General features: G+C 40.9%; 1 protein-coding gene across 1 annotated transcript; it reads right to left on the bottom strand.

The window, feature by feature from the left end:
* Positions 1 to 3988: 3988 nt before the first annotated feature.
* On the bottom strand, positions 3989 to 12692 carry lrrc59 (leucine rich repeat containing 59; the record flags this gene model as incomplete). The annotated part of the gene is made up of 7 exons (XM_079577829.1): positions 3989 to 4284; positions 5711 to 5905; positions 5965 to 6037; positions 9365 to 9469; positions 9563 to 9721; positions 9808 to 9867; positions 12591 to 12692. 7 exons carry the CDS (start codon positions 12690 to 12692, stop codon positions 3989 to 3991), a joined length of 990 nt encoding a protein of 329 aa, XP_079433955.1.
* Between the last annotated feature and the right edge of the window lie 2150 nt (positions 12693 to 14842).

Below are 14842 nucleotides of genomic sequence, written 5' to 3' on the forward strand. Positions count from 1 at the left end.
GGGCAGCAGTGAGTGTAAAGTTCGGTCTCCACGTGTAGCAGGAAACACCGACCGGAGGCTCGTGTTCGGTGCTGAATCCACAGTTTATTTATAATGATGTGCAGTAAGTTCAGGGTCTGCAGGGGGGGGGAGGACAGTGTGTGTGGGGGGGGCAGTGTGTGTGTGTGTGTGTGTGGGGGTGGTGGGGGGGGGGGGACAGTGTGGGGGGGGGCAGCGGTTCTAGTTCAAAGGCCTGGTTTCACCGTGAAGAAGAAGCCGCTCGGTGCTTGTTGTGAATAATTGCGGCTCCATTAAATATTGATATTTTACTACGGGGGGAAAATGTTGTTTTCTTCAGTATGAAATCTGATTATTATGATTATTATTATTATTATTGACGCGTCTTCCTGACATTCCCCTCGGGTTCCTCATGTTTCATCTGCAGAGTTTTAACACTGTGGTTTCTCCAACATACATGTGAATAAACCCGATTTGAAGAAGATAAAGCAGCTCATGTCTGTGGAGCTCTTCCGCCCTCTGGTGGACAAACTCAGACAGTGCAGTGAAAACGGCGCCTCCTCCAGAGAAACAAACATCAGACTTGTAGAAAGTGTTTCATAAAAGCAGCTGAACTCATGAGGAGAGACTTTTACTGTGATCGAGTCATTAATTGACTGCAGAATTCTTCCGCAGTCAATAATTGGTTTTCATGTTCTTTATTATTATTCCTCTTCCATCTTTTTCCCGATTTTCTCCAGCTTTCAGCACCTTCATGCTTTGTGCAATTTATGCAAGTTATGCATCAAAACGTTCCGCATGTTGAGGAGAAGGTGCTGTTACTTTTGGGACTTCTGCAACTTACGGTTTTTCCGCAATCGGCCGAAATGTCGGAGATTTTTCCCATTGACTTATAATGGGGCTGCCGCAAATCCATGCTTTTCTGCACTTTTTTCTGCATTTTATGCAATTTCTGCACTTTGTGCATGTTCAGCTTCTGCAACTTGTGGGTTTTGAGAAAAAATTGTCCTTCTGCAGTTTTCCAGTTTTTTTATACGAGAGTTTGAAATGTTTGCATTGGTGTGTATGGGGGAATCCAGCCAATGGGGAAACTCCAGGCCTTTCAGCCATTTGTGCTTCTGCCAATCAAGCACTGAGGCCATTTCAACAGTTTGACCAGTTTATGGAATATAAAAGTTTATGCAACATTAATAATTTATGCAAAGTAACCACTTTATGGGATTTAACCACTTTATGGGATTTAACCACTTTATGGGATTTAACCACTTTATGCATTTTAAAGCGTTTATACAACTTAAGAGTTTATGCCATTTAGGATTTATGAATTTTAAAGAGTTTATGCAATTTACATAATTTATGCAAATTAACCCATTCATGCATTTTACCACTTTATGCAGTTTATGCAACATGACATTTTATGCATTTTACCAGTTTATGCAAATTAGATTATGCAAATTAAGCCATTTATGCAATTTGAACAGTTTATGCAATTTCTGCATTCGCTTCCCGCAATTCCGCAGCCATTGCATTTCTAGTTTAATGTTGATGTTTTTATTGATTTGATCTGTTTTATTTCATGCAGCTGTGAAGCTTTGCCTCGTGTATGAACTGAGCTCCACAAATAGGGAGGCACCGAAACCACTTTTTCTAAAACCGATACGAGTACTTTGATTTAAGTACTCGCCGATACCGAATACCGATACGAGTACAAGGCATTTTCTTCAACATTCTTACTTTTCCACAGCAGATTTGTTTGTAATGAGTTAATTTACTCATGTACATTTCCTTAAGTAAAGTCGGCGACACATTTAAGAGCCGTTATATTAGAAATGTGCTGATGCCATTTATTTATTTATTTATTTTCATTCAATATAATTTATTTTTCTGTCTCTGTCCATCAGAAAAGCCCATGTCCTAAAGCTCCAATGCCTGAGCTTTATTCATTTATGTGTTTTTATTTAACAATAGTACTGAGATGTTTCTTAAATGGTCTCTTTTCGTCTTTACTTCAGCTCCTGTAGATTTTCTCGTGTGTTTGTAGTAACTTAGCGAGAAGCTACAGCGTTTTCATTGTTCTGCTGCAGCTCATTTTCCCTCAATATAAACATTCTGTATGTCTTTAATCTGGATTTTCTGAGGACTTTTTAGTCGCTGGGTTAGTTTTTCAGATGAATAAACCCCTGGGCTTAAAACGGCGTCAGAATGGCTGAAACTGCTAGCCGCGAGTTAGCAACGTTAGCATCGTTAGCCTGTATGTTGTAAACACTGCAGACGCTGCAGCGAGTTAGCATCGTTAGCCTGTATGTTGTAAACACTGCAGACGCTGCAGCGGGTTAGCATCGTTAGCCTGTATGTTGTAAACACTGCAGACGCTGCAGCGAGTTAGCATCGTTAGCCTGTATGTTGTAAACACTGCAGACGCTGCAGCGGGTTAGCATCGTTAGCCTGTATGTTGTAAACACTGCAGACGCTGCAGCGAGTTAGCATCGTTAGCCTGTATGTCTGATACAAACCACAGAGACCCTCCATCGCTGCTTGCGGTGCATAGTTCCACATTTATTTTCAAAAGCATTTACAAAGTCTGACACGCACGAGCCGAGACGAGGCGTTTAAGGAGCGCGGTTAGTTTCAAAACACGGAGTCTGTGAATCAGAACACGCTTCGGTCAGAACACGACAAAACAAAAGCTCAGGCCGAGTCCGAACGTCCCAGAACCTCCTCAAACGTCCTCAATCTCCCGAACGTCCTCGTGAGCCCAGAGGAGACGCTGGACAAAGTTTATCTCCAGTGGGGGAAAAAATGGGGGAAAAAAATCTTTAAAAAAACGAAAATAAAGAAAAAGAAATAAAATCCTAAAAATGTGGGGAATTTTTTTTTAAATACATAAATGCAAGAAAAAAATAAATGTGGGAGAAGAAGAAAGGTATTTTTTTCTGGAAAAATGCAGAAAGAAATAATGACCAATTTTGAGATATTTTTTTTGAACAAAACTTGAGAAGAAATGCATAAAAAAGTTGATAATTCGGCAAAAATGCAGAATAAATGTGGAAGAATCTGGACTTCAGGACAGTTTATGTTTCATGTTTTTCTGTTTTATTTTATTTTTTAATTCTGGAAAAAATATAAAATCAATGTGGGAATTTTTGGGGGAAAATTCCCACATTGATTTTATGTGGGATTTTATGTATTTCTCTTCCTTTTGTCCTGCTAAAATAAAACAGGACAAAAGGAAGAGAAAAAAAGGGGGAAAGTTTTGACTTTTTTTTTTTCTCAATTTCTGAAAATTGGGGGAAAATGAAGCAGAATAAATGTGGAAGAGTCTGGACTTCGGGACAGTTTTTGTTTCATGTGGAAAAGTTCAGGTCACAATAAACCAAGTCCAACATTCAGGATTTGACAAAAAGGGAAAAATTGTGAAAAAAACGTGGAAAATGTGCGTTCAAACGTTTGAAATAAAAAGTGTAATGAACGATGTGTAGCGTGTAGCGTGTGCTGAGCGTGTCGCGTGTGCTGAGAGGACGCTGGATTGTGGGAGGGGTTTCAGGGGTTTCGGTCCCGCCCTTACAGAGACAGGACGTCCGGACTGAAGCGTTTCCACGGTGACCGTCCTGAGTCTTTATGAAGCCGAGTTCTTCGTGGACGTTCGGACACGGCCGGAGTCGGACGGGAAACACCGGCTCTCCGCTGCCCCCGCTGGTCTGACTCCGCACTGCAGCCTCTTCACAAACATTTTATAAAAACACAGTTATTTATTCCATAGGAATCTCAGATCATCAGAAAGTTCCTCCTGCAGCGTCTGTAGAAACATCAGACTAAAGCGTTCAGTTAACGATGTGTCTGTGCAGCGTTCAGGGCGTCGTACAGAACCAGCCTCTGCGCCAGCGCTCGGCGGCGTCAGGCCTTGGCGTTGGCGAGCTGCTGCTGCTGCTGCGTCAGCCTCAGGCCTTGGCGTTGGCGAGCTGCTGCTGCTGCTGCTGCTGCTGCGTCAGCGTCAGGCCTTGGCGTTGGCGAGCTGCTGCTGCGTGGCGTGGAGCAGCTCCTTGGCGCTGGCCGTCAGCTGGAGCAGCAGGTCCCTGATGACCAGCTGCTGCCGCCGCGCCCAGGCCACGCCCTCCTCCACCAGGACGTCCAGCTGCTGACACGCCGGGAGAGCTCGCAGCTCCGTGAAGCGGCAGGCGGCGGCGGCGGCGGCCACGCCCAGCAGGACCAGGAGGAGGAGCTTCAGGAGGACGCCACAGAGCGAGCGTCTGGGAGCGGGGGCGGGGTCAGACGCAGACTTTTTATCCACTGGAGGGACACAAAACACAAACAGGAAGAGCTTTACTCTGACTCTGCGTTCAGGCCCTGAAGCTGAAACAGGACCAGGACCGAGGGGGTCAGGACCAGGCCGGGCCGGGTCGGGCCGGGTCGGGTCAGGACCGGGCCGGGTCTGGATCCAGACCGAGAAGATGTAAGGTCACCATTAGAATCCTGTTTACAAAGACCCCGCCCAAAACCGAAAGGTCTAACGCCAAACCAGATGTCTGTCAGTTAGGAAGGAGTCAGGGGGAGGAGCCTGAATGCTAACTATCATAGCCACTTTAGCATAGGGGCCTCTGATGCTAACTATCATAGCCACTTTAGCATAGGGACCTCTGGTGCTAACTATCATAGCCACTTTAGCATAGGGACCTCTGGTGCTAACTATCATAGACACTTTAGCATAGGGACCTCTGATGCTAACTATCATAGCCACTTTAGCATAGGGACCTCTGATGCTAACTATCATAGCTACTTTAGCATAGGGACCTCTGATGCTAACTATCATAGTCACTTTAGCATAGGGACCTCTGATGCTAACTATCATAGCCACTTTAGCATAGGGACCTCTGATGCTAACTATCATAGCCACTTTAGCATAGGGACCTCTGATGCTAACTATCATAGCTACTTTAGCATAGGGACCTCTGATGCTAACTATCATAGCCACTTTAGCATAGAGACCTCTGGTGCTAACTATCATAGCCACTTTAGCATAGGGGCCTCTGATGCTAACTAACCAGTGATTAGGAGCTATGTGCCGTCCCATAAGCCACTGCACCAAACCCCCCCACCCTCGGCCCCCCCTCAGTGATTCATGTGTACCACAGGAGCATTTGCTGCTGTCGCTTTAAGAAACAGCTGTTGAGATAAAATAAGGCTAAAGGGAAATGTGAAGGATCATCTGGATTTTTTGTTCTCCTTAAAGGTCTTTATTTGGACTCTGTTGTTGCATATGCAGTACACTAGGGGGCGACATGCGCTTTTGTTTGCCTGCAGTCTGCCAATGACCTTAAAGAAGAACAGCTGTCGGTGATGTCACTTCCCCTTCCCCTGGGTAAGGACGGTTGAATTGGGCAAATGCGGCTGAAGCTCTAGTTCACTAACTGCAGAGATGTAACAGTCGACCCCATGAAAGGTCAAAGGTCAGGAGCTCGGACATAGATGCAATAATCTGATGTCTTTTGGAGTCTGGCCTCCAGGGGGTGGTATTACAGCGATGTCAGGGACTATTCTCCTCCACAAAGATGCATAGTGTCATACGTTAGCTGTTAGCCGTTAGCCGCTGAGGGCTAGTCGCCTCTTGTTCATGTTTTAGGAGGATTTGAGCAGAGTCTTTGGCATATAAACTGTTTACTTTCACATTTCACTCTCGCTCTCTCTGACTCTCACGTGAACGCTCCTCGCTCCTCACCTGACGACGCCTTCCCGTTCCTCTTCTTCTTCTCCTCTTGCCTCTTCTTCTGCTGCTCCTGCGCCGCCTGCGCCGCCACCTGCTGGTTGTACTCCTGCCGGCGCCGCTCCTTCTCCTCCGCCTTCTCGCGCTTCTTCTGCTGCTTCTCTCGCGCTTCACGCTCGCGCTGCTTGGCCTCGCGTTTCCGCTCCAGGTCTGAGACACAGATGTTTCAGGTTTATAATAATCCAGAGGCACAAACATGAAGGACTGACCTTTCTCTCTCTGGAGCTTCTTCTGCCGGACCTTCTCCACCTCGTCCTGGAGGCTCCTCATGTGCTGCAGAACCTGAAGGACACACGGCTTTAGAACATCAGCTCTGAAGGTTTTACACATGACTTTTCTAACATAAAACAACAAAGTAATAATAATAATAATAAAGTTAGAAAATATAACAACGTTTCAGCCGAGTTTCTGGACAAAAATGCTAAATATGTAGAAGTTTGTGGATAATTAGGGGAAAAGTAGTGGAAATATTGGACAAAATTGGAGAAAAGAAATGACAAAATAATGTGTTTACACCAGGGTCTGGGTGAATACTGGATCCTGATTGGCTGATGCATTATTTTGGTATAACCGCGCACGTAGTCCGGTAGTTAAATCACTTAATTTCAAAACAAAGCGTTTGCTAAATGTTTGTAGAGGAGAGTGAGCAGCTAGGTTAGCTACTGTTAATAACATATGAGCTTTACATTTCTATTGGAAACGGTTAAGGCTATTCATCATTTTCAGGCGTACATAAAATGATCCTGCATTGAAGCATCTTTGTCTGGATTAGTAAAGTCAAACATAAAAGTTTGATTTGGGGGGGCCCAGGTGTGAGCGACTCCACCGCAGCTGTTTCTTCAGGTTGACCCCTGAACTCCCGCCTGAACCGAGCACGTTTTCTCCAGCTTTACCCCAATCCAAAAGCTTCTGGAAAAAAGGTGTGAAAATAGAGACAGAACTGAGACGAAAACAAGGATGAAGATGTGACAAAAAATGTGACAAAAAATGTGACAAAAAAAAAGAAAAAATGTGACAAAAAATGTGACAAAAAAAAAGAAAAAATGTGACAAAAAAAGACAAAAAAAACAAAAAAAAGACAAAAATGTGACAAAAAAAGACAAAAAATGTGACAAAAAAGACAAAAAAAGACAAAAAATGTGTCAAAAAAAGACAAAAAATGTGACAAAAAAGACAAAAAAAAGACAAAAAAAAAGAAAAAAAATGTGACAAAAAAGACAAAAAAAAGACAAAAAATGTGTCAAAAAAAGACAAAAAATGTGACAAAAAAGACAAAAAAAAGACAAAAAATTTGACAAAAAAATACAAAAAACCCCAAAAAAGACAAAAATAAAAAAAAGACAAAAATGTGACAGAAAAAGACAAAAAAAAGACAAAAAAAAGACAAAAAATGTGACAAAAAAAGACCAAAAAACCAAAAAAAGACAAAAATGTGACAAAAAAAAAAAAAGTGACAAAAAAGAAAAAAAAAAGACAAAAAAAAAGACAAAAAATGTGAAAAAAAAAAAAAAAGTGACAAAAAAGAAAAAAAAAAGACAAAAAAAAAAAAAAAAAATGTAAAAGGTAAATAACTGGTGCCCCCGAGTGGCGCATATCGATGTTTCCTTCCAGGGAAAAGTGTTTCCGGGTTAGTCCTGTTGTGTTGTGATTCTGTGCTGATGTTGTGTCGTTGAGCCTGACTGAGATCCTCGTAATAGCTGCGGAGAATGACTCGCTCTGAGACCAGCCTTCAGTGACCGGCTAATAACCCACACAAAATAGTCCCGTAGTCTGGCAGATTTAGTGAGTTTAGTCAATGAAAAACACATTTATTATAAATGTTACGTTTGTGGGACCCTGGTATAAGCGGATTAAACAACGAGGAGCCGCGTTAGACGTTATAATGCAGGAGGAACAACACTGTGTCGGGCGTTACAACCGGCTAACGCGGCTCCCAGTGGTTTAATCCTGACTTATTATATTTAAAGCCACATCGTGTAGAATTTTACCAAATAAATCAAGTTGAAATAGAAGCATTTCTTTTATGACAGATGTTTTTATCACTGAAAGCTCAGCTCTCCTAAGACACGACTGTCTCTGTATCGTTTCCATGGAGACGTGACTAAAGCAGCGTCATCCAAACCCTTTCTCTGATCAGTCACTGCAGTAAAAACATCTCCTGTGCTGAGCTGGTCATGTTACACAGTGTACCTTTAATTAAAGAGCATCAACATAAACAAAACTAACTGAGAAGTCACAGTGAACCTCTTAACTCCCGCCTGAACCCAGAGCATTTTCTCCAGTTCAGCTTTACCCAAATCCTGTAGGCCAGTGTAACGCCTCAAGCTAAGATCTACAAAACTAAATGGATCTTTTTCCTCACGTCAGATTTTTTTTCATCACTTTTTCGATTTTTTGGTCCATTTAATTGTCACTTTTTCGTCAAATTATTCAAATTTTTTTGTCAAATTTTTGTCTATTTCTGTCTTTTTTATGTACTTGTTTTGTAAATTTTTTGTCATTTTTTTGTCAATTTTGTCTCAATTTTTCGTCTAATTATTCGCCTTTTTTTGTCAATTTTTTGTCAATTTTTCGTCAAATTTTTCTCATATTTTTGTAATTTTTTTGTCAATTTTTGTCTTTTTTCTGTAATTTTTTTGTCATTTTTTTGTCAAATTATTCGCATATTTTTGTCCATTTTTTGTCCATTTTTTGTCAAATTTTCGTCAATTTTTTTGTCCATTTTTTGTCATTTTTTTGTCAATTTATGTCTTTTTTTTGTAATTTTTTTGTGAAATTTTTGTCACTTTTTCTTCCAATTTTTCTAAACTTTTTGTTAATTTTTTGTCAATTTTTGTACATTTTTTGTCAATTTTTTCCTCACTTTTTTCTAAAATTTTTTGTCAATTTTGTCTCAATTTTTCGTCAAATTATTCTCACATTTTTGTCAAATTTTGGTCAATTTATGTCTTTTTTTGTAATTTTTTGGTCATTTTTTTCCTCACATTTTCGTCAAATTATTCGCATATTTTAGTCCATTTTTTGTCCATTTTTTGTCCATTTTTCGTCAAATTTTCGTCAAATTTTTTGTCCATTTTTCGTCAATTGTTTGTCAATTTATGTCTTTTTTATGTAATTTTTTTGTGAAATTTTTGTCACTTTTTCGTCCAATTTTTCTAAACTTTTTGTCAAATTTTTGTCCATTTTTGTCTTTTTTTGTACATTTTTTGTCAATTTTTTCCTCACTTTTTTCTAAATTTTTCGTCAAATTATTCTCACATTTTTGTCAAATTTTGGTCTTTTTTTGTCATTTTTTTGTCGTTTTTTTGTCACATTTTCGTCAAATTATTCGCATATTTTTGTCCATTTTTTGTAATTTTTTTGTCCATTTTTTGTAATTTTTTTCTACATTTTTCGTCAATTTTTTGTCTCTTTTTTCACATATCCATCCTTGTTTTCGTCTCAGTTTTGTTGCCATTTTCACACCTTTTTTGGATTGGGGCAAAGCTGGAGAAAAAGTGCTCGGTTCAGGCGGGAGTTAAGGGGTTAAACATGGAGTTCCTCTGTTCTTCTGAGCACATGGATCCAGCAGGACCTCCTCCTGAGCTAAAACATGTACAACGGTCTGACCTTTGAGGCGCACAGCCGGCACTGCCGCTCGTCCAGACAGTCTCCGGCGGCTTTGGCCAAACCGGGCTCCAGAGGATTGTCCTTCAGGTCCAGCCACTTCAGGCTCTGAGGAGAAGAACAGGAGAACATCCTCAGAGTTTAAACATCAGAGCCTCCACATGTGAAGCCTGAGCGTGGGGAACATCTGGGCTCACGTACCCTCAGCTGGGAGAAGCTGACCGGGAGCTCGCTCAGGCGGTTCCCCAGGAGGTCCAGGTGCTGCAGGTGGATCATCTTCCCGAAGTCGTCCGGGAGCGACTCCAGCTGGTTCTTGTTCAGGTCCAGCTTCACCAGGTGGGTCAGAGCGCAGAACTCCGGCTGCAGAGGAACCAGAGGAACCGTGTTTAGATCCTTCTGTACAAACAGGAGCGGCTGGTTTACATGCAGGTGTCGGCTCTACTCACGGGCAGCAGGCTCAGGTTGTTGCAGGACAAGTCCACCACGGTGACTTTGGGGACGGCCGCCTGAAGGAACACAAACCACAGATGAACTCTCATGTTCTTCTTCAGGGTTTGGGCCAGGTTCTAACACGTGTGAAATATTTGAAGTAGCGTCGACTGTAAACAAACACGAGGAGCAGCTCTGAGCTCACGGACGATCAGAGGAAGAACTTCTCATGAGAGGAGGTGACAGGATTTAGTCAAACTCATGGACTTTCTTCAATCAGAAGTCACGTCTAAACGGACTTTCCTGGAGGTAGCATTACGATGCTAACTAGCTCGACGATGCTAACTAGCTCGTCGATGCTAACTAGCTCGTTGATGCTAACTAGCTCGTCGATGCTAACTAGCTCGTCGATGCTAACTAGCTCGTCGATGCTAACTAGCTCGTCGATGCTAACTAGCTCGTCGATGCTAACTAGCTCGTCGATGCTAACTAGCTCGTCGATGCTAACTAGCTCGTCGATGCTAACTAGCTCGACGATGCTAACTAGCTCGACGATGCTAACGAGCTCGACGATGCTAACTAGCTCGTCGATGCTAACTAGCTCGTCGATGCTAACTAGCTCGTCGATGCTAACTAGCTCGTCGATGCTAACTACCTCGTCCGCTTTAGCTGCTGCTGGTTTATTTCAAACCTACTCATGTTCCAGGACGTGGACATTTGATGGAGAGAAGATTCAGGACCGTGAGGAGGAGCTACAGGAGAGGCGAACATCATTCATTCACTGAGGGAAACAGGAGGAGGAGCTCCAGGTGCTACAGGAGGAGCTCCAGGTGCTACAGGAGGAGGAGCTCCAGGTGCTACAGGAGGAGGAGCTCCAGGTGCTACAGGAGGAGCTCCAGGTGCTACAGGAGGAGCTCCAGGTGCTACAGGAGGAGCTCCAGGTGCTACAGGAGGAGGAGCTCCAGGTGCTACAGGAGGAGCTCCAGGATTCAGGTCCTGATCAGATCTTTGGTCTCAGTGTAAACGAAGCCTCTGGTTCAGTTTCTCCAGTTTGTCAAACATTGGTTTATTTTTTTAACCCCTTAACTCCCGCCTGAACCGAGCACGTTTTCTCCAGTTTGGCTTTACCCCAATCCAAAAGCTTCTGGAAAAAAGGTGAGAAAATAGCAACAAAACTGAGACGAACAAGGATGGAAATGTGACAAAAAAGCGACAAAAAAATGACAAAAAAATGACAAAAATGTGACAAAAAATGACAAAAATGTGATTAAAAAATGATAAAAATGTGACAAAAAAAATGATAAAAATGTGACAAAAAAAATGATAAAAATGTGATAAAAATTGACCAAAAAAATGACAAAAATGTGACTAAAAAAATGATAAAAATGTGACAAAAAATGACAAAAATGTGATAAAAAAAAATTACAAAATGTGACAAAAAAAATGATAAAAATGTGACAAAAAAAATGATAAAAATGTGACAAAAAAATGACAAAAATGTGACAAAAAAATGACAAAAATGTGACAAAAAAATGATAAAAATGTGACAAAAAAATGACAAAAAAAATGACAAAAATGTGACAAAAATGTGACAAAAAAATGACAAAAATGTGACAAAAAAATGACAAAAATGTGACAAAAAAATGACAAAAATGTGACAAAAAAATGACTAAAATGTGACAAAAAATGACAAAAATGTGACAAAAAATGACAAAAATGTGATAAAAAAATGACAAAAATGTGACAAAAAATGACAAAAATGTGATAAAAATGTGACAAAAATGTGACAAAAAATGACAAAAATGTGACAAAAAATAACAAAAATGTGATTAAAAAAATGACAAAAAAATGACAAAAATGTGACAAAAATGTGATTAAAAAATGACAAAAATGTGACAAAAAATGACAAAAAAATGACAAAAATGTGACAAAAAAATGACAAAAATGTGATTAAAAAATGACAAAAAAATGACAAAAATGTGACAAAAATGTGACAAAAAAATGACAAAAATGTGACAAAAAAATGACAAAAATGTGACAAAAAAATGACAAAAATGTGATTAAAAAATGACAAAAAAATGACAAAAAAATGACAAAAAAAATGACAAAAATGTGACAAAAAATAACAAAAATGTGATTAAAAAATGACAAAAAAATGACAAAAATGTGATTAAAAAATGACAAAAATGTGACAAAAAATGACAAAAAAATGACAAATGTGACAAAAATGTGACAAAAAAATGACAAAAATGTGATTAAAAAAATGACCAAAAAATGACAAAAATGTGATTAAAAAAATGACCAAAAAATGACAAAAATGTGATTAAAAAATGACAAAAAATTACAAAAATGTGATAAAAAAAATAGACAAAAAAAATTACAAAAAAAGTTACAAAGTGAATACCCAACAAAACATGTACAACAGATCCCCCTCTGGGGCCAGGACTCCCCTGAAAAAGAGATTCTTAATCTCAGTGGGACGATCCTGGTTAAATAAAGGTCAACAATAACAATAATCAAAAATATGATGGAAAAAAAAATGTGATGACGTGAGGAAACAGATCCTCTCGGTTCAGGCGGAAGTTAAGAGGTTAAAACAAACAAATCTGCAGAAACACTGACCCGGTGCAGTGTTTACACGTGTTTGTTTGTTTGTTTTTAGAGACGGATCTGGCCCAGAGCCTGAACTTCATGCCTCCAGCCCCTTCTTTTCATGTTTGGAGGAGCTTCAGTGCAGGTCTGAGCCTCATGATCTGCTCCAAGTCTCGTAAAGTCTCGTAAAGTGCGTGTTGTTCCTCACCAGCTCCCGCACCGGCGCCTCCGTCAGGTCACACAGACTCAGGTCCACCTCGTTCCCCTCGATCTTATCCCTGATGTTCACGGACTTGCTTTTACTCGTCATCCTGAAGAAACAAACTCAGGGAAACGCGCAGCTCTGGGCTTCAATGAACCACGCGCGCTCGGCCACAAACAGCGACGGGGAAAACGCGCAAAGTGACTGGTTTTCCAAAAGTCCCCGGATCTGAAGTGACGCGGGAGGAGCGGGAAAGTGTCCGCGGGCTCGAGTGTGAAACACGGGGGAGAAACGGAGGAGAAACGTCTGTGAATGAGGGAGAAACGTCTCAGGAAACGCAGCGCTGAGAGTTCAGGAGATCCACGTCACTGCAGCGGAGGGGTTGCCAGGTCTGCGCCGCGGAAACACGCGGGGCGGACCGGAAGTGCCGCAAACAACGGGAGTTCTTCTTTAGGCCGAACAGAAGCGCACACCGCCCCCTGCTGTTTCATCTAAGGCTTTTATTTAGAAAACACCACAAATGTAAGGCTTTTATTAAAAAAATGAATAAATAAATAAACATAAGGATTTTATTGAAAAAAAAAAAGTAAGGCCTTTATTTTGAAACAAAAAAAGAAAAAAAAAGGCTTTGATTTAGAAAACACCACAAATGTTAGGCTTTTAGTAAAAAATAGAAAATAAAAAAATAAACATAAGGCTTTTATTTTGAAAAATCGCAAATTTAAGGCTTTTATTAAAAAAAAAAAAGTAAGGCCTTTATTTTGAAAAAAAAAAAGAAAAATTAAGGCTTTTATTTAGAAACTTCACAAATTTAAGGCTTTTTATAAAAAAAAAAATACAAATTTAAGGCTTTTATTTTGAAGAAAAAAATAATAAAAAATGTTTTATTTTGAAAAAAAATGCAAGGCCTTTATTTTATTTTAATCACAAATTTAAGGCTTTCATTAAAAAAAAAAAAAAAAAAAAAAAAAAGTACGGCCTTTATTTTGAAAAAATAAATAAATAATGCTTTTATTTTGAAAAATCACAAATTTAAGGCTTTCATTAAAAAGAAAAGAAAAGTAAGGCCTATATTTTGAAAAAAAACAAAAAACCAAAAAATAAGGCTTTTATTTAAAAAAAAATAAGAAATAAAAAAATTTAAGGCTTTTATTTTGAAAATCAAAAATTCAAGGCTTTTTATTCTAAAAAAAAAAAAGTTAAAAAAAGAACAAATGTAAGGCTATTATTTAGAAAAAAAAACACAAACTTGAGGCTTTTATTTTGAAAGTCCAAAATGTAAGACTTTTATTCTAAAAAAAAAGAAAAAAAGGCTATTATTTAGAAAAATCACACATTTGAAAAAACTAATCACTAAAGAAACTAAACAAGGTCCAAAATCTTTGGAATTAATTGAGTCACAAAATAAAACCACACATTTAAACCCGGCTCCATTAGTTGGATTTTGTCACTGAAAATATCTGCAATTTGGCCAATTCTACGGAAATATCAGACCTGGGACAAAATATCGTCTTTGTTGAGATTCGTGTATCGCGAAACTCAACAATCGCTTTAGAAAAAATAAACAATAATTCAACCTGGGAGACGATTTTCAGCATCACCTCCTCCAGCCAAAGAGCGCTCCCGAGAGGCCACACCTCCTCCAGCTAATGAGCGCTCCCGAGAGGCCACACCTCCTCCAGCCAATGAGCGCTCCCGAGAGGCCACACCTCCTCCAGCCAATGAGCGCTCCCGAGAGGCCACACCTCCTCCAGCCAATGAGCGCTCCCGAGAGGCCACACCTCCTCCAGCCAATGAGCGCTCCCGAGAGGCCACACCTCCTCCAGCCAATGAGCGCTCCCGAGAGGCCACACCTCCTCCAGCCAATGAGCGCTCCCGAGAGGCCACACCTCCTCCAGCCAAAGAGCGCTCCCGAGAGGCCACACCTCCTCCAGCCAAAGAGCGCTCCCGAGAGGCCACACCTCCTCCAGCCAAAGAGCGCTCCCGAGAGGCCACACCTCCTCCAGCCAAAGAGCGCTCCCGAGAGGCCACACCTCCACCTCAGCCTCAGCGTAAGAGCCACACCTCCTCCAGCCAGTGATCGCTCCCGAGAGGCCACACCTCCTCCAGCCAATGAGCGCTCCCGAGAGGCCACACCTCCACCTCAGCCTCAGCGTAAGAGCCACACCTCCTCCAGCCAGTGAGCGCTCCCGAGAGGCCACACCTCCTCCTCAGCCTCAGCGTAAGAGCCACACCTCCTCCAGCCAGTGATCGCTCCC

The sequence above is a fragment of the Gobius niger genome, assembly GCF_951799975.1.
Source record: "Gobius niger genome assembly, chromosome: 19".
Classification (NCBI taxonomy): domain Eukaryota; kingdom Metazoa; phylum Chordata; class Actinopteri; order Gobiiformes; family Gobiidae; genus Gobius; species Gobius niger.